Below are 20,764 nucleotides of genomic sequence, written 5' to 3'. Positions count from 1 at the left end.
GTTGAATGGCAAGAATACACATAAAATACACAAAATAATGTCATACTTTAATAGCCATGTCTTCAAAGGTGCACAATTAATATTTGGCAGTACATTATTTGTTTGCAAAAATTATAATACACAAATTATACGTTCAAAGCTCCTTGAATATCTTAGATGCGCTCCTAAAGCCAAAATACCGACCAGTCGAACTAAATTCTTCCCTGTTGGCATGTAGGACGCACGTTGGTATAACGCGAATCATTTTGATTCCAAGTCTTTCATGAATTCACTGGCTTTGCCACAAGGTGGAACCATCTGTTGATAGAATTGAAATTGTTCAAAGGTAAGATTAGAAGTACATCGTACACTGCTTGAAGCCAGAATTTTAAAATGATTCGCTAGGGGACATTTAGAGTATAAAGCCTGACTAAATGGCACAGATAAAGACTAAATGCAATCCAAAAGACTGGCATGAGGATGTGGGGGGCACTTGGGACAACATGGTAATGAAGAAAGTTCAAGGACAACATAGTTATATTGGTGTTTCTTATTTTTGGTGTAAGGTTGCAATATGTGGGACTGTTTAGCCACTGCTTTGGACCACTGTATGTTATGTATGTTACATGCGGGGTTAAGAGCGCGGGGTGTTGGCAGCCTGCTGTTTGTTTCCTGGTCCATGGTGGGACACTGTACCTTTGGCCACGCCCCCTCGTCTTCATTTGCAGCAGACCCCGGCCCGAACGGGTGAAGCTCGCGGGGTAAAGGGCGCGGGGTGTTGGCGGCCCGCTGTTTGTTTCCTGGTCCCTGGAGGGACACTGTACCTTTGGCCACGCCCCCTCACCTTCATTTGCAGCAGACCCCATCCCAAACGGGTGAAGCCTGCGGGGTTAAGGGCAGGAGGTGTTGGCAGTCAGTTGGGGGTGTTTGCGGTCCCGCGGAGGGCCTGACCCGCTGGTCTGGCCTACACTGGACTATGAGGTGAGCCAGCCACTGTGGTGGGCCTCAGTGTTGGGGGGGGAAGCTGCTATGCTACAAGCTATGAGTGCTCTGGAGGGGTGGTGAGCCATCTTCTCGCTCTGGAACCCCTGGAACTCTTGGAACCTTTTTGCATTCTTGGAGCGGTCTCCCAGGGCATCTCACCAACCCAATTTACATCATGGTTGGCCCTCCTAGGGAGGGGCCCACACTAGGAGCTTCGGATGAAGGAGACATCTTTTCCCCTTTCTCCCCCCACACCACCTGTCGTAATCGACTCTTCTCTCGAAACTTCAAGGACCCCCGGTCCCACAGGTAGACTGTAAACCCATTGTGGGAAGAAGAATGAGGAGGGGCTTGTTGTGCATGGCTCTGGGGGTCACGCAGGAAACTGAGTATGCAATGGGAGCCTCTGAGGGAATGGAGTACCTTTGGCCACTGCTTGCGACATACAGAGAGACAAAGAGGAAGCCTCTGGGAAGCCCATACCTTTACATTCCCATATGTACAGCCTGCTGGCAGGCCCTTTATCACGGCCCCCCTGGGACTTGCGGTACCATGTTGTTTCCTCTCTCAACCAATAGCTTGGCTTGTCCTTCTCTGAAGGGATCTGCACGCCCTGCTAACTTGCTTACTCCTGGTGGGGTCTTTGACTGTGTGGCGGCTGCTGCTGATCTTCTGAATAACTTGGCAAATGGCTGTGAGAGGATCTCAATGGGCATTTCGAAGTTGACTGGTGGTCCTGCTCATGTGCCGCTGAACCCGCTTATCCCACCCTTAGTCTCACTCAGCACTCCCTTTTTGGAACTGGCCCCCTCTTATCTAACTCCTGGCCCAGGTCCTAATACCCAAGTTCTGCATCCGACAATGGTTTCTCCCGAAGCACACTAATTTCCGCCTCCTGTGTCCATGACTTTGGATGTCGGAAGTGTGGGTGCAGATGGTTTGTGTCCAGGCATGGGAGAGAAGACCAGCTCGCCATCCAGCTTTGGGAGTCAGCATATATCCGGCTTTAGCTCATTTCTTCATCTCAGCCCTCTTTGGGCTTCTAAACCCCCACTAAAGGAGAACACTGCCCACCAGTTCCACCTTTCATGGCTTCCACCAATCCGTTAAGCTGCTCCTGTCACCTCCTGCTCCTGAGCTGGCTGAAATCAAAAACCTTCTACTCGTCCTGATTAAGAGGGTGTTGGGGGACAATGGGGAAGGAGGTGTGGGGAAGGGAAGAATGGGCCCATCAGGTGTTGGACCATGGGGACCGATTTTTGGCTATGCTAAAGGAACACACTCCTCGTACCCTGGACTGTCCCATGCCTCTGTGGCTAGGCTTCCCCCTTCTTTGAGGAGCCGACTAGAGGCGGTCCTCCCCCCAGCATCTTTTGAATGAAGGGAGACCACCGGGATCACTGGGACTACAGTCTCGGGGATCGAGCCCTCACCATTGTGGAATCCCGTTAGGAGAGCCCAGGGCAACTTGCGCCCAGTGGGGAAGGAGGTTGGTGTCCTAATCGCTGGCCTGTGTAGGCCTCTGTCTGGGCACCATTTACATGAAGGTTGTAGCACTCCCAGGGTGTTCCTCCATAGTGTCCCAAAACTATCCATCAATTTAAGAGAACCAAGGGACGCCCTTTGGAACAAATGTCTTCATTGGTTGTGGACGGAGGGAGAATGTGGGTTTGTGTCCAGGGGCTCTTTTTTGGAGTGTACCAGATTGCCCAATTCCTCAGGAAATATGGATATTGTTAAATTAGTTTTTGGGGACAGCCACATGGAAAGGGCCATCTTGGAAAAGTGCAATGGCCACAGGCAGGATGGAAAAGCGGCATCACAGTCGGTTCATTTCCCATTCACGCCCCTTTCAAGGACAAATTTGACTACCTTGGGTCTGAGGCGGTACAGGAACTACCAGGGGTTAGGGGTGGGCGAGACCCGACCACTGGTTTACAGATCTGTTTGGGGGCTCTTATAAAGGGGGCAGTCTTTTGCATTGTTTCGCTGTCCTTGCTTTGTTGTGTTTTTGTAATCATGCATTAGAATCATATTTTTAGTTTTATAATTGTATGTGTAGGATGTACTTTGATGGCCTTTATGGCCGAATAAAGCTGTTTGACTTAACTGACTGTTTACTTTTAATCTACATTTAACAAATTATACCAAAACATGTCCACAATCTGGAACAGTATCTTTTTTAAAAAAATGATTTGACATTAGAAAGCATGTGACACCATTACAGTCACTATTGTACATATTAAATTTACAACAGTGATAGCCCCAGAGTTCCCCATAGAATAATTAACACAACTTTAAATAACCTTTTAGATACAGATGGGGTAAAGACAGAAATATTCGTATAACAGGATGAGGATGAATGGGCGACTGGATAAAGAAAGCTGAACTACTAGTGCCATCACATAGAAGAGAATACATCCGGTTGGGCAGGATTCAAGTACAGAAATCTTTTTAACAGTAATGTTCGGCAAATCATTGCACATGCTTGATGCTATACTCACTCCTTTGGTGGGCTCATAACGACGAACAGTACCACGGTCAGCATGGCCATCAGCATTCGAAGAACGGAATTGATAAGACAAACAGCCCTGAAGTCTTCTTGCTGCGTTATGTACCATGGAGGAGGATGGGAGTCGAATTCCTATGGCAAGTTGTATTTTCTTCTAATGTGCACATTAGTTCACAACAACGGCATTGACACAAAGCAGCGGCATCGTCCATGCAAAGTGGTTCAGATTTAGGAACGTTGATGACATTGACACCAAGAGGAGACATTTTCCATTCAATTTGATTCAGGATGAGTGAAATTGACCTCAGTGTCACTACCTTCCTCTGGTTGTTCTTGTCTTTGCCTCAGTTTCTTTATCAGTGTATTCTGATTCGTAGAGGAACCCGTGGCGCGCATCCATTGTAACTTTTTAATGTGCTCAGTAGATAAAAGATGCACAGGGGAAGTCACACCACAGAACAGACCAGTTGGAATAATCTAGATAAAAGGGGTAGTAGATAACAAATTATATTCAAAACATGTACATGGAAATCCAGTTACAATGGTAATCAGGCAGTTTGTTAAAAAACAAAAATTCAAGGAGGATATGTGGAGAAAATGGCTAGCAAAAGCATTTCACAATACTAATGTTAGTAAACCTAAGTGGGCAGCTGATGTAAAAAAAAAAAAAAAAAAAAAAAAACTGAGCGATATTAGGATACATGTGGACAAGACAGTATAATATCCGGTCATTGTTGAACATGTTAGAAACAGATGTCTATGGATGTGTATATGCATTCCTACAAAAAACAACAAGGCGCATTGGTAGCAGAACTCATGTAAAACACTTACCCTGACTAATGTAGTAGATCTTGGAGAAAGTTGAAGTTGAAAGATGGAGAAAGGGATGACCAAGACACACACCTACATAATGAAGCAAACATGGAGAAAGGCTTCTTTATGTATTGCAGGCTGAAGCGTCTTGCTCATTTCCATGGTAACACATGATTGCATAAGGGTGCTGATGAAAGTATGTTTTTCTGGGGGCATGTGCTCTGGATTATTGCAGCCCGGGCATTTGACCTTAATGGAATCACATATGATGGAAAGAGAGACCGAGAGAGAACCGAAATCAGGAATAAAATGGAAAATAAAGCTGAGTAAGAAAAGAAAGTTGAACTCAAGAACACAATTTTACATAAACACCATTGCCATAGAAAACGGAACAATTGTGAAAAAACAATCGGAGTTCATTTCATCAGATTAGTCATAAGAAAAGCATTAACTTCCCCATTTTCCCCCATCATTTCCAGGACCTCAGGCCAGGACAGAAGCGCTATCTGTACAGCATCATGAGAGTGTACGACCCGGCGCCTGGGCGAGAGCTGATATATCACCGTTACATACTCAGCCTGCAACACCAGTGCATTCTGGGTAAGTGAATGGAAGCAAGATCTTGCAATGCAACTATCCCTCTGCTCCATCCCAGAAGGTGGCCACTCCAGACTCATTATACCGCCCTCCCCCAGCAACATTAACTAGCACTCATTATGTAAAGATTGTCCAACACATGTTGAATTTCAAAGGGCTCCAGTTCGAGTTTGGAGGCATTAGTGTAGGGCAAATAGAATTAGGGAACAGGAAATCGTTTTCCTAGCAGCATCTATGGTCCTCTATGTTCATTCGCCCTCTCTGGAGGCCGTTGTACACCTCTGCTGTCACATTCCCAACGGGCCTATTGAGAAGAAAGCGCACCCCTGCCATAGGTCTACAAAGGAAGGTTAAAGTCCGTGTTACATGATAAACATTCCATCCATTTCGTTGATCTGCGCCATTCTAGGTAAATTCGTTTTGAAGTGACGTATATTTATATATTTCACTTGCTCACAATAGTGCCCAGACAGGGTATAACCAGGACAGGCCTCTGTGATGAGTGTTCACAGGGCACTTCCTAGACGATATAGCACTCGAGTGTTAGAGGAAACTTGGATTGTCCTGTATTAACCTCATAATTAAAGTACCTAAACGTTATACGTAGTACAGCAAAGTGGACCATATTGCAAAAAATGATTCATTTTTATTATCTCATGTATATGTTCATTGTCTAGGGTACTCTCCTGGATGTTTCTGCTCCCCAAGCATGTATTGCTGCTGAATAATTGCATGTTAATCATTGTGCTATCAATTGAAAGAATTTCTAGAGCCGATAGCCTCCCTTGAAGCCAATAAAGACCAAAATTATGTTTTTGTCAGTTTCAATTTACTGACACCACTTTCAATAACCAGAAAGAGCACCAGTACCTAAGATCATCAGGGTGGCCCACGCATTTAGAAACAATAACTATGTCTTTGAAAGGGGAGTATTCTGCAACAAAAGAAGCGTGTTCACTATCCACAAGCAATATGTGTTGGCTTTATCAAGAAATATAATCTCATAACCCATGAGTGTGGCTTTATTTGAACAGCGCAAACTGAATCACTTCTATGAACTCTAAACATTGGCAGGTAATGCACAGTAATGTCATACGATTTTCTCCGGATCACACACTCTGGCTAAGTGATGAAGCTGGGATTTGAGCCCAGTCTTAAATGTAGGCATGAGACCACATTCCTTCCAAATTTATTTGGTACAGATATGTTTTATTAGGTTCCTAAACAAATTTCTTCTGTGGTTTACTATAGATACTGTGACAAATCTTCGGATGCCATCCCTTCTTCCCTAGGGGGAGCCCCTCCTCATGAGGCCAGGGAGATGAGGCCGCAAGCCGATGGTCGCCCTCCGCTGGTAATAAGCGGGAGGATCTCATGGAAAGGTATTCCCCCTGTGGGACGGGGGACAACTATCTGAAGAGAACATGGCATCCCTTTAACTCACCTAACCCACCTCCATACCCTCATCACAACTACTCTTTCCAAGGCATACCTATGTATCTCAGTAATGTAGACAAGCAAACCTCCTTATCAAGGACTGAGACGAGGGAGAGTCTAATAGACCCATTTAGGAAGAGTGATGTTATGACTAGGACGAAAAAGAATCCATCCCACCAAAAGAGGAGTCGGGTAGATCTTCTGAAGGTTCCACAGAATAGTTTCGGGACGAGCCAGAGGAGCGGAGGCATGGAGAGTGCTCCTCTTCGTACTAGTGGTCTAGTGTTTCACCAAATCCAATTGGCTCACACCAATACAAAATACTAAAGGGAAAACCAGACGAGGAGAGAGATTTTACAAGGAGAGGCGTAGGCGCAGCAAGTCGCCAGGTTTGGAAGGCTAAGAGATACCAGGACTGTTTGCAACCGGCAGATGGGCAAGAGGAGCGGGGCGCCAGATGTCCCAACTGCGGAGCCGCTCCAGGGGAAGCCAAACCAAAGAGGAGGTGAGCAGAGACACAAGGGGAGCTGCAGGAGCAGTCCATGGGTGAGGCCACACTTCCTGACTTGCGCAGCCGCCACAAGGGAAGCAGAATCCAGAAGGAAGGTTGCTGTGGCGGACCTAAGTGCAGAGGCCAAGTGGAGCGAACGAGAAACCAGAGGCAGGGAGAGCCAACAGCAACCAGAGCCATGCCACGTGAGTGCCTTGTCCGGGCATGCCACTTACAACGCAGACAAAGAAATACTACAGAGTCGCGTTGGCAGACCAGAAACATCTACAAGTTGTCAGAAGAGCTGGGAAGACATTGGTGACGCAGTGAGCAGCTGCTGTGCTACGGCCAAGACCATACAGGTACATGGGTGGTCAAGACAGTGCTTGGGGGACCAAATAGGTTGCAGCAGACCTGCACCTCTTTGAAAATGGATATAGAAAGATACCTTTTGATAAACAGAAGAGAGACTTTAAAGAAAACCTGCAAGAGTGAACCGGGTTTGAGTAATATTATGAGTCGAAGAGAAGGGTCAGGGACCCATATTTTGAAACTACTGATGAACTGTGTAGAAGACAGTGTTTGGCAGGGGAGTAAACCAAGTATGTATGTAACATCAAGAGACCATAAAAAGAACTGTGATAACAATACAAAGAAACACAGAGCTTGGGCACATGAGTGAACCACGTTTGTGTGTGAAGCTAGGAGACCTGAGGAAGGAGGTCTGCCAATTAGGGTCAGGGGCCCACCACAGCTTGAGGGAGTATCCAAGCCACTCTTTTTCATCAAAGTACTTGGTCAAAGGAAGTCAGGTCTATCCACCAGGGTCTTCCTCGTTGTCATAGTGCCTGGTGAGAAAAGAACCAGGCTTGCTCATCCAAAGGTCGGGGACCCCAGAGACATAGAAGAAGTTAAACTGTGTTGCAAGCCTGAAGAAGGCTGGGGAAGGGAGACATCCCCCACACCATCACTTAAAGGAAATAATACACCCCAAACTGTCTTTTTGTCCAGGGGAAGAGAGTCATTCCTCTGAGCCAGGAAGACCTCCTTTTCATTTAGGGATAGAGTTAGGCTTCCAACATTGGACTTTTTGCTTTCAACATCCTGCCGGTGACATTAGTTATGTTGTTTGAGGCAGGGTAACCCCTATTAGAGTTAGGGTAAAAGAGGCTTTTCTTTGAATGTTCATACTATAATAAAGGTTTATACCAACCACTAAGGCCCCGCTGTGTCAGTCTTACTACTGCACCAGTACAATAGTTAAAGTCACACAGTGAAAGAGCATTTATATAAGATAACCTACTTATCGTCATTTTTACACACAGCATTGACCTTATTTACGCATCACTTTTATTTCTAATCACTCACATGTGCAGGTCTTAATTGATATCCCACTACCAACTTTCTCTTCCAATTACCCAGTCATAGCTGTGTCTGCAGTCATTTACCACTAATTGCTTCCAGTTTAAAATTCTTTACTAATAATAAAGACATACTAAAAGCATATTTAACAGACTCTGTGACACCCTGTTTCTTTCTTTGTACTTGAAATGCAATTCGCCTGCCCCTAGAAATAGCCCTAAGTCTCTGTTTGGTGATACTCATACACAGAAACAGAAAGCACGCTATCTAGAACTCATGGTGCAGTTGCACTCAAGGCAAAGTATCAAAGATGCCCTAGTCTTGTGCAAAGCCACTGATTGTGATCTGGTGGCCTGTACTGCTTCGGTTTATGTGCACAGGGCATGGATTATTAGATCAAAACATCTTGGCTGCATTACCACATAATACATCCATGAAGGTCCTCAGTGTCTGGGGAGGTAGCTTTCTATGTATAGAGCACTGATCATCTGCAAAGGGCAGGCAGCAATGACAAGACATGGGGTGCATCTTTAAACGTATACCGTGCCATAGAATTTCTTTTACATTCTTTACTGTTTTATAGAGTATTTATTGCCGATTGACATAATTAAGCTTTTGCATTTTATTTAGTAAATATATCTATTTCAGAGGCATAATTAGCTGTGTCGGTTGAAATAACATCATGCACACGCCCTTTACCCAGCAAATCTGTTTATTTGCAAAAGGCCAATTCATGTTGGCATGCCAGGATTCCATAATGATGAATTTGATGCAGGGATAATGGGGTCAAGAGTAAGCAAGGATCGTATGTACTTTTTCATTTTTAACCATGTGATATTTTTTATAAGAAATCATTTTACCGAACATTGAAATATTGATTTTCGGAGTAGCTGTATTTTATTTGTGTATTATATGTACTTTTATGGCAGCGGGCCGAAATAAAGTTCTTAGTGACTGAGAAACAAAAAGCTCCAAACACTGATTAGATAACTGTACAGGCACTTGTGTTCCTCATTATTCTACTGCAAGACCGCTTTCTGGCTGAAAAGTTGCAGTGCCACATGGCTGATCATGCTACCATATAAAGAGTTGCTCTTTTTGGAACCACTTATTGAAAATAGTCATTGAGTGAGTGCCTTATGAAGCATTTGCTAGTGAATGGGGGTGAGATGTGCAGAGGTGGCTTGGAGGTGATGTCATTCATTATAAACCCAAGATGGTATCTGGTCATTGCATCGACTGCCAAACCGTTGAATGCCACACCCTTGAAAAAAAAGCATTGAAAAAAAAGCATTGAATGCATTTTTTTAAATGGTAAAGGGTTTATTTTAATAAAAATTGGTTTTATATGTTAAAAAAAGAGGTTGCGGGGCGATCCCCCCATTAAAAAAATTGTTTTAAAAAATGCATTTGATGCTTTTTTTCTATGCATTTTCTTTCAATGGTATGGCATTCGACGGTTTGGCAGTCGATGCATTGACTAAGAACCACCCAAGATCTCTCTGCGAGGCAGAATTAATATGTGGACTTCAACTCTATCCTATCAGCTGCTACACAACATGCACTGCTAGACTCTAGCTTAGTTTTCTTGTTTGACATCATGATTACAATATCTGTGAAGTATGCAAACATCTTACAAAGTCCATTCCTTAAGGTTTACATGTCAGTCTTTTGCCCTTTATAGAGTGGGGTGGGGGTAAAATGAGTGTCATTATCGAGAGTACCGGCTCCCGTTAGGAACAGTCTTAAAAGAGTTTGGTTCAAATGTACTTCAGAAATTCTATTTCGTCTGACTACTCCCTTGCGTTTATACATCTCTACATAGAATCCCGGGAAACAGTAGCCCCAAGCCCTTGCACAACAATATATAAAAACTATGTAGAGTAAGCTGGTGAGACAGATCAGCACTTACAGATTCTAATTCTGGTAAAATAGATAGCGCTGCTTGTAATATACCCGCTGCAGAGATCTGTGTGTAGTACACTGTTTACTGGTTACCTCAGCTGGCTAATGTGTTTGCTGCAGAGATACTCTTCATCGGATGGCCCCCTGCCCCAGAAGCTTAATCCAGCCCTGGTTCCACTTCCAAGTTATAGAATATGAGAGAATGGGCAGTTGAGGCAAATGTCAGAAAAGAGCAGAACCAAGCATCACAAGAGAAGAGCGAGATGAACAAAGGATAGAGTGGTCCAAAGCTGCAGACAAGCCCCGCCCGAAGAACAGGTAGAGTGGATATCTTGTTGTGTCAAAGAGAGGTTAGAAAATGTGTGATGTGTGTCACAAGAGGGAGGAAGAGAAAATGCACAGACTGGGCTTTACAGTTCTCACACAATTTTTATTTACCAACTTGAGGAGGTTGTAAACCATAGGAAATAACAAAATAGAAAACTCTCTGGGCAACAGGGATGTAAAACTGCAAATTCTGCCCCACATTCTCCCTTCATAGGCTCTGTCTCCCCACAGCCTACAGGCCAAGCGCGGCAAAGAGTAAAAATCGCAAGTATAAGCTGAGAGAGAACCAATGAGACCCAAGGGTTTCTTGACAACAGAAAATTGACATTTCTATAATCAAAACAATGTTTTAGGGTTGGTCAAACCATGCAGCCTATCCCTCTGCTGTAATTCGACCAATGGTCCTCAGTACCAAACGTCTACGGCCTGATCTAAAAATCAATATTCATGAGTCCCTTCAGTCGAGTCCCCAAAGTCACTGACAGTCTCCAGTCAGAGTGTCCCTGGGCATTTCATATAGTCATGGTGGATCTATACCTCTGTGGGACTAGTGTGTCGTTGTCTGGACTGTGTCGCCACCTAGGAAGGGATCGAGTGTTTGTTGGATCGCCCCTTTCCTCAGGGGGCTGGAATGGGCAGGTATATACTTTACCTTGGACAACTCGGATAATTAATCCCACCCTACACTGGGGTTGATCTGGATGGGATGTTCTCCCCCCACATGGGCACCAACTCTAGTGTCTGGGTGTCAAGTTGAGTGCATGCTCACTGAAACTAAACTAATGGTATTCATCAGATCTGGTGAATACTACTACAGTTCAAATACACAGTTACACAAATGAGCGAAATTCTGTTGTCTTCCTGGTGACACTTCTTTAATAACATATGCCATGCCTTCTTTACAACTGGGATGGCAGAGTCAAAGGCCGATGCATTTCGGACTGCCCGTTCATCAGGGCTTGCTCTGCCAGCCTGGGCACATATATCATCAGTGGAAGGGTACCTTCTTTTTCGAGTGTGGAGTACTTTATACAAAAATGAATCTGATCACCAAGAGGCTGTTCCTCCAAAGGGCGAAAAAAGTTGCATTCGAGATGACTCTGCCATCCCAGGTGTGAAGAAGGCACGGCATAAGTTATTAAAGAGGCGTCACCAAGAAGACAACAGAATTTTGCTTACTTTTCTCACTATGTGTGTTTGAAATGCAGTAGTATTCACTACAAAAGGTTCTCACCATATCCGATGATGAATATCAACAGTTTAGTTTCACTTATTTCATGGAATAGGTGCATTTCAGGCCTCTGGTAGACCCCATATACTTTTAACTCCATATATGTTTATAACTTATTTTTTCAAAGAAAGTTGTGCCCGTCCACACCTCCAACTTTGATGGCATGCTCACTGCCATCCTACTCCAAGTCCCACTCTATATTCTCTGGTGTAGCTTTTCTGGCCCTGGGGATATAGCATACAGCTCAAACTGCCAAATTTGGAGGCTACAGCTCACAGTCTTGTTCAGCATTGTTAAGGGCTGTAGCTTCTCTGGCTCGCTTTAGCAACCTCTCTAGTATCTCGCACTTGTTCCTGCTGGCCACTGTTTCCTGGTCTTCAACAGCCCCTCACCCTAGATAATGGATCTCTTGGGTCCACTGTAGCTGACCGCGATTGCTCCCTGGCACGGTACTTAGGTTACTCTCCGAGCCTTTACTCACTGGCTCCTGCTCCTCCTTCTTCTCTTGCTTCTCCACCTCCTCTTAAATTCTCTTGGCCTCTCACCATCATCTCTCCCCTCCTGTTTATCTCCTTCTCTCACACAAACTCATCCTCCTTTTCAGTAGCAGCAGGTGAATTTGTTTAATTGGTGTGGAGTAAATATTTTGCCCAAATATGATGGATCGACCGAGCATAGCGAGGGAGCCTAAACCAAAAAAGGAAGGCCTTGGGGGTTCTCCCCCTGCCCCGGAGAAAATGTTTACAATAATGGGTTAAAACTGTGCATTTTACAGCACATTTTCTTTGAAAAATTGGATAAAAACACAGTTTACAATTGGTTTTGCAGGGTACCTCATTAAAAAAATCCAATAAGCGCAAGTCACCAAAAATGCACAGGAGCATTTTCCAACGCATTTTCATGGTGGATGTGCCCATACATGTCATGGTGACTGCACTTATATATGGCAAGAACATACTCGTGTTTCATTTGCACATCATGCCAATAATGATACCATAATAAAATGCATTCGTGCTGCCAATATATGCAAATCTCCACGCGAAAGAACATACTCCCGTTGGCTTTGACCATAGAAATGCCATGCCACAGTAATAAAGTACATCCAGACTAGTTGCACCACTTTAGGCCATTCTAGCCACATAGTAACACATGATTGCGTTACCCTTGATGCCCAGTAAAAAAATGCCATGACAAAACCACTCCAGACATATCTTCTTACTATGGCGGAGCCATATTAAGAAAATATGTTCTGACTGTCTGCACAAATACAGGCCAGTACAGTGGGCCATGCAAGAACACTTATAACGTTGGCTTTACCCTTGCTTGCCAGAAAAGAAATGCCATGCCATGGTAAGAAAATTCCCCTAGATTGGCTGCACCTATGCAGACCAGTACAGCCATATAATACCTCTCATGTTTGCCTTGCCCACGATGCCAAGTAAACAAATACCATTCCAAAGCTAGTCTGGACATATTTTCTTGCTATGGCACCCATACTGATACAGGTCCGAATCCCAATCCTGCGCTTAGAAACCACTCACTGGTATTAAGTGCGTTGTAATAGAACAATTATAATTGTTCCAGTAATAATAATACTACTGCAATAATGAGCAAAGGCACGCTCATGTTATTTTTGCTAATTATTCCAGCAATATTAAGAATATTACTGGAATAGGCAAAGACAGCACATCTTTGTCCATTATTCCAGTATTAGTACCCCCCAGCAAGAAACCATCAGATTGTTTCACACGATCCGATTGCCCCATGCTGGGTCCCCGGGTTCTTTCCAGCAGTGGCCGCCATGGAACGGGATAAGGGACTACGTGTAGTCACGTCTCTCCATTCCATGGTGGCCATTTCCTTTGCTTTGGTTTCTTTTTTTCTTTTTTCAATGGGTATCATGGAAATAGAGAAGGGAATACATGTAGTCCCTTCGCCCCGCTATGTGGCTGCCATTTTATATTCTTTTTTTCAGTTGTGAAATGCTGACGAGTCTCACAACTGAACAAAGAGACAATTTGTACTCTGGTCTTGCGGGCCAGAGTACTAATAGCAATACACCTCTTGCATTGCTTCGCTTGGGCCTGTAACTATGGGCCCGAAGCATTTCCTGAAGCGTTAATGCCCCCCTTGAATGGGGCTTATTGCTTAAATATTGTAACTATTAGTACAATAATGAACAAAGACAACACAAGTGTTCTAGAATGCGCTCTGCTAGCCCCTCACTCTGTGACGACTGAGGAGTGAAGAGAATCAGTTCACTCAGTCATCACCACAAACACAGCCCATCCACACCCAAGCATACCAGGGGAGTTATCCAGCGTTGCAGGACTGGGGGCACAAACTATGGAAAAAGCCCCAATTTATTTTTTGTAGTCAAAGAAGGTAGCAAGGCTCAACAAGCCATTTTAAGGGGCTTCCACACCCTGCTCCAATAATACCACTACAGTCTAGAGCAGTTGCAGCTGGTGCATTTAGTGTAAATGTTTGCCCTGAATTGAACTGAGCAAGCGGCCGTGAACTAATCCAATTCATTTTTGCCCGGTGAGTCCCCTTAGAAACTGTTCAAAATAATGCGTTGAAATTGTGCATTTTACAGCAAAAATCCCCTCACATCCCCAACAAAAATGGGTAGCAATGTAGAATGTAGAGTCCATTCTGCAGGGCAACAAAGGAAACACTCCAATAGAGGCCAGGTCACCAACATTACACACAAGCATTTTGTGACTGGTGTTAATGCTGGCTTTCTCCAAAGGGGAAAAATTGCAGGAGGCTCCTCTCAACAATATATGCCAGCAATGTCACACTTCCAGAAGTTTCTGCCCAAGCCAGATCATAAATCCTGTCCTCCTTTCATGCTTTTTGTCTCCAAAGAAAGTAATGAGGCTGATCTCAACAACACATGTCAGCATTACCCTATAAAACACATCTTCATGTTGCTAATGCGAAAAAGGTCGTTCTGCACAATATGCTTGTTCTAACCACCTTTCGTGCTGCTAGTTTCCAAATCAAATCCTGCAATCTGTATAATTAGTACCCCGGCCACCATATTTTCTCGCACTTCCACACACCCGTAGGTGCTTTTCCAAGCCTTACCTCAACAGTAATTCATCTCCCATTGCTGCGTCTGGCGCGCACCGTTCCCGAGCATTACTTCCCGTTCCTTTGAGAGCGCTTTCATCATCTCGGCTGCCATTTCTTCTCCTGCTGCATCATGTGCTACGAATCCACAATTTAATCCATAATTCATTTAAAAAATCTCAATCCAACCTGCGTCTCATACTTTTTATTTTAAACGCAGCTTTTTGAATTTTTGTATTCAAGTCTTTTGATATGGAGCGTCAGGAAGCATTCCTTCCAACATGGCTCCCTGTCGCTCCATATCAATTAACCTGAATGCGCAGTCTAGTCTTTCCAGACTAATGCGTACTGCAACTGCCGCAGTCATTACAGAACAGACCTATCGAAGATCTAAACGCGCTACAAATAGGAGTATCCCTAGGCTTTTCACCCTAGAATATTAATGGCAATAAGCCCCTCGTCGGGTGGGAAGGGCAATACAGCATCAGGGAATGCCCCCAGGGCCTGTAACTATGTGCCGCAGGGGCATTACCCGACATGTTAATGCCCCCCCAAACTTGGGTTTTATTGCTTAAATATATGGTTTTGCTGTCCTCAGTTCTGCATCAGGCTGCTCTCAGTTGCCATAAAAATCTGCCCCACACATATATACACATATGTACACACACAAACACATTTGAGCAAACGTTCATGCAAACACAATTTTTTTAAACGTATCGTTTTTCTCTGTTATGAGTGTAAAAGCCAGGTATGGTTAACTATCTCACACCTTACTTTGGAAAATGTGCGATCTCTTTAAAGTGTCCTACACACCTTATGTCCAAGACAGACACCCCAGAAGAGTCTTTGTGATAAACCCATCTGCTTGTAGTCATTGTTTGAATAAGGTATGCAACACGTATACAACATTTGCATATCAATCATCTGTAAACCTTACGTAGAACTGAGAATTTTGAGAGAGGGGGGGGGGTCTAGCCCTGCATTGTTTGCCATGTCTTCTGCAAGGGGCGCAACTACACCAAAAAGTTAGGGCTAGAGGAGTAGACTAACATTTATTTCAAATGGTGGCTTTGCTAGTTGATAGATCATGATGCATGTCCATCTGCACTTTGTCATAATCCCATGTAAGAGTCAGTGACACTACAGTTGGAATGCCTTTGAGGTGTCAGTGGGCAGTCGGACGGGAGGTTTCAGACAACAGAATAGAAAATATGGGCTCTGAATTTGTGCCATGACACAATGTCAACGGACATAGCATCCCTTAGCTTAACATCCTATAACATGGCAGAAATAAGGCATAACAGCTGGAAAAAGAATATTTTGCATGAATGTTAACAAATAAATGTAATCTACTGGAATGTTTCTACAGTGAAAAGGTATGTCCCAGTTATTTGGTGATTTGTTGAGCAATATATGGTAACAATAACTACCTCAAAATCATTCTATCTCCCACGGACTGGCTATTGAAGCTAAAAACATGCCTGTCAAATCAAGTGTTATGGGACAGAGAGAGAGCCAGCTAACAATAACTCAATTCTAGGTGATATTTGCAGGGGCCACTAACAAAGGGACACCATTGTGTCCCTAAAATCATAAAATCTGCCCCATTGAAAGGGAGTGATTGTTTTCATAGTGTAATTTTTGCAGCTAAGAAACAGAATAAATGATTTGCCCAGGATCACACACTTTAAGCCAAGGTTTTAACGCACTCTGCAATTTAGACACTTGAGCACAGAATTCATGAGTTGTACTTACTACAAATATTTAAGTTTTGGCTTTCAAAGATACAATAATACTGCCTTAATACTTACTTTGATACATGGGAGTTCAGAGGGAGATTTGAGGGCTTCCAAAACATGGCATAGAGGGGACTCTTCTTCGACCCTATACTATGTTTTTCTTTCTCAGAACCTGCATGTGCTGCCCTCCACCCAGGTCGTGAAGCATGATGGAGGGAGCGACCATAGCAGGTTGGAACTATTTTTATCTAGCTCTCTTCAAAGTGTAAACAAGCAGCCGTTAAATGGGAACAAAGGTAAAATCCTAAAATCCGGCTAGTAAAATATAGACGTGAAGGTGAAAACCTAAATAGACAGCTGAAGAAGACCCCAAGAGTGATCTGGGAATCAAACTGCTATGCCCACACGTTTGTTATATTTATCTGGGCCACATCGGCTCCCAATGAGCCAGTATGCCAGGTGAAGCAAAAACACACTCATTCTTTTAATGAAAAAACACAGAAAAGGAAAAGAGAATATAGGAAAGCTTTACGGCAATTAAAGCAAGCAGTGTATCCACCAGAAATGTATAAGATAGAACTGAGTAGAGAAAAGGAAAGTTATAGATCATGGTCATCCCTTCAGAGCCTCCCGTCTACAAAATGGCAGAGAGGAGGTGCTTAAGTTACTCAGAGAAGGGAATACCAAAAACATTTGGGCACTCATTAACCATTTTGAAGGTGGACCCGGTGGCGGACTATGCAATCTGGTTTCAGAAAAGGGATGGGTAGAGCATTTAACAGAAGCGTTTAAAAACATTGAAGGCTCCCAGTTTGTGGTTACACCAAATATGCCTTGGCTTCTGAAGTTTGATGAGAGGGATATAGAAGAGATAATTAAGTCATCTGCTTCGCGTGCAGCGGGCCCTAATGGCCTGACATACCAAATACTCAAAAAAGAGCCGGTATTGTGGTCGCAACTTCTTTATAGTTCAACGAGATTCTTAAGAGGCGTCTATTTCCAGAATCCTGGAAAACTGCCTTAGTCATCACATTATCTTCAAAGCCGGAGATCGTCGAGCAGCAGCCAATTACTATAGCACTGCTCGACATAGAGACTAAAATCCTTATGAAGTTTTTGTTGAATGAGATGACACAATGGGTAGAAGATCATGGTATATTGTCCCGTTTCCAGACGGGCTTCAGGAAAGGTATGTCAACAATGTTAAATGGCCTCATATTAAATCTGTTAAGTGAGCAGGCAGAAGAAAACAGATCACTACCCCTCTTTGGAGCATGGGTCGACCCGTCAAAGGCCTTTGACCAAGTGGACCGGGCCCTACTCTGGAATAAATTAAGAAAGTGGGGTTTGCCAGAAACACTTCTTGCAATGCTGGTGGAGCTGCACAGGGAGACCAACATTAGAATTTGCTTAGACGAGATGGGGCATCTGTCAGAAATTGAGGTGCAAAGGGGAGTTAGGCAGGGGTGCCTAGGAGCCCCGCTTTTCTTTAACCTCTTTCTGGCAGACATGGGTATGTCCCTGGGTTCATCTGCATTGGCCAGCCCTGTGTTGAATGGGAGAAAGATCTTTTGGCTGGCCTATGCAGATGACATAGTGCTGTTAGACAGGACGCCAATAGGTCTACAGCGCTTGCTGACGAAATTGAGTATTTACACAGAAGCTCTCCATAAACCCTGCTAAGTCGAACATTGTGATATTCAAGCACTCACAAAAGAAAATCAAGTTTGTAAGCTGGGAACTAAATGGTCAAGCGATAAAAGCTGTGGAGTCGGTTAAATACCTGAGCTATGTTATCCATGCGTCCCCAGCTCTCTATTAAGTTGAAGCAGAAGTCACACTAAGTAGTGCAGGGAGTTGCACAAATGCCGAAACTAAACCAGAGGTTTTGTAAATGTTCTATCTCCCCTTTGATTAGATACTATTTGGCAAAAATAGTACCTGTCATCCTTTATGACCTGGAGGCTAGACCACGATTGTGGTCAGTCAATTGGGATGTTTTTGAAGGTCGGATATGGAAGAGAGTCTTAGGTCTCCCTGCCTGCACACCCATCTGTAGCCTTAGATATGAATTAGGCTTAAAATCTTTGGGGTGCATGGCAAGTTGGAAACTAATCTCCCTATATCGGGACATTATGGTTGGTAAAGAAACTACTCTGTATAGTGAAATCAGATGCCACACGTTGGAGGCCAAATCCAAATCCTTAAGTAGTTCTGCATGTTGTACAGGGGATTAATCACTTCTTCTGAAACCCTGTCTTTCCCACTGCGCCAGCCCTGAATGAATGGTGGACGTGACGTAGGCAGAGTCAGAAAAAATGTTTGCTGCATGCCCTTCCATCATGTTTAGTGCTCTTATCATTGCCACTAGTACTGCTGCCGTGCTCAATAGCGTGAAGGTAGTCACTGCTGGGATGCTATTATGTATTCCCCATTTATGTAACACACCACTGCAGCACCCATATGTCTCTGTCCCATCTCTGGGTCTATACTGGATGATCCACCCCCGCTATTTCTTCCTCTTTCACCTGCACATTTCCTTCCATCCTGTCCATGGGTGTTGCAAAATCATGTATGTAATCCCCTTCCAGCATTGGTTCTGCTAGGTAAATTGCTGGATTTACACTTCAGCACCTTACCACCTCTATGGCGGCTGGGTTTGTTAATATGACCTCATACCCAGATTCTCTTTGGGTTGTTAGTGTACTTTTGATTTCTCGAGAATGGCAAATCCACATACAGTACCTTGGGACACCGCACAGTGCTAGTTGATGCCTTCTGTGAGAAACCAGAGGGTGTCTCACCCGCTAGTCCCTGTGATCTCTCTCTCAGGTGGTCATGGCACGTCCATTGCCTTTGGATCCAGACACTGGGGGTGGACCAGTGTGCGAGGATCACCTGGGTTAGAGGTCATCGGGGAGTGGGGGTGAGACAGCCGATGATGAGACACAGTATTCCCCCTTTTTTGTTCATCTATCCCATCTTATTTTGTAGGATTTTCTGAAGTCCCAAACTCCACCCACCCCCCTTTTTACACAAACACTGGACCAAGGAAGAGTAACCAGACTAACTCTCAGATCGAACAAGACATGTCCCGTCAATCGGGTCAAGCAAAGTCAGGCACTTTACACTAAATGCATACACTGGATACCAGTTAGCTCTCCACAAACAAATAAAAGGCAACACCTCAAGACACACTCTGAGCAAGGTGGGACACAAGAAAATGGGTTATTGCTCGCAAGGGGTTTGCTTAGAGTAGTCAAAAAGGAAATTAAATCTTTCAAAAAGGTATATTAAGCTCAAAGAAATTCCGTAATTTGAGTTGATAATAAAGTTTTGTTGTTTTTAATTCAGATTGGTTTCAAAGCAAATGCGAGAAAATGGCAATGCATTTTGGACTACTAATGTACTTCATCAGGGCCTTATTGCCTTGCCCAATTCCAAAGTTCATCAATCTTCAACATAAGTAATACCACCAAAATCATATAGGCAGTCAAGGTTTTCAATATCAACACATCGGACAAATTGCGCATCATGAAGTCCGAAGAAAATAGTTCAAATGATGGTCAATGATACAGATCACTAAAGAGAAAAATTGCAGGTTATGTAACATTATCACAAATGATTGTGCCGACAATACATTTCAGAGTGGGTCATCATGTAATTCAACAGCCACGAAACAGACGTAAACACCACATACAGACAAATCGAGAAACATTTAAGAGACCATAAAGAAAATAAAGAAAAGGTACATGAGAATCTTAAATCACTAGGTTATCTCTGTACTATTCACGTTACACCTTGTGACCCCTTTTTTCTCATTACACCCCTTGTAGTGCAACGCACTAGCATTAATTCTTTCTATGCATACTTCTGCTGCACCAGACTGTCTTTAACAGTCAATACATAGTATTCGAGCTGCTCATAATTTAGTGCAACGATGTGCTGGTAAATCAATGTCAATTACACTATGCGAAGGGTGAGAATCATGCTGAACGTAAAAGTGACTAGCCTGTTTCGTGTGGTGCTTGTGCCTAGCACTGCTCGCTCACGCGCTCTTTGAAAGCATGTATAAGATATTCTATGAGGGTGCTAAATATTTCTATATCTTTAGGTCAATTCTATGAGTTCCTTGCGCATCTTACCTTAGTTTCTTGTAAGGGAGCACAGCGTTTAGCTGCAGTGTGGAAGAAAGTCAACTATCGAATATGGCTAGTTGTAAGACATATGTTACTACTCTGTTTCTATGGTAACCTGGGTCTTGCACTCCTAACAAGATGGCCGGCTGTGTAGGACATCAACAGCCA

At 43.8% G+C, this 20,764-nt stretch overlaps 1 protein-coding gene across 6 annotated transcripts in view; it reads left to right on the top strand.

Annotated features, from left to right (window-relative positions):
• Positions 1–20,764, top strand: part of FAM216B (family with sequence similarity 216 member B) — a 515,713-nt gene that overhangs the window by 476,885 nt on the left and 18,064 nt on the right. For 4 of the 6 annotated variants that reach the window (XM_069628995.1, XM_069628994.1, XM_069628993.1 and 1 more), the window contains one exon: positions 4,768–4,888. The exons of the other annotated variants lie outside the window; for them this stretch is intronic. In XM_069628995.1, the coding sequence (XP_069485096.1) occupies positions 4,768–4,888 (121 nt within the window). The remainder of the gene's footprint in view (positions 1–4,767; positions 4,889–20,764) is intronic. 6 annotated transcript variants of the gene reach the window in all.

This window comes from Ambystoma mexicanum, chromosome 12 (assembly GCF_040938575.1).
Source record: "Ambystoma mexicanum isolate Mex_15411 chromosome 12, UKY_AmexF1_1, whole genome shotgun sequence".
NCBI lineage: Eukaryota > Metazoa > Chordata > Amphibia > Caudata > Ambystomatidae > Ambystoma > Ambystoma mexicanum.
The sequence above is the reverse complement of the archived record's forward strand: the minus strand, read 5'-3'. Positions and strand labels throughout refer to the sequence as shown.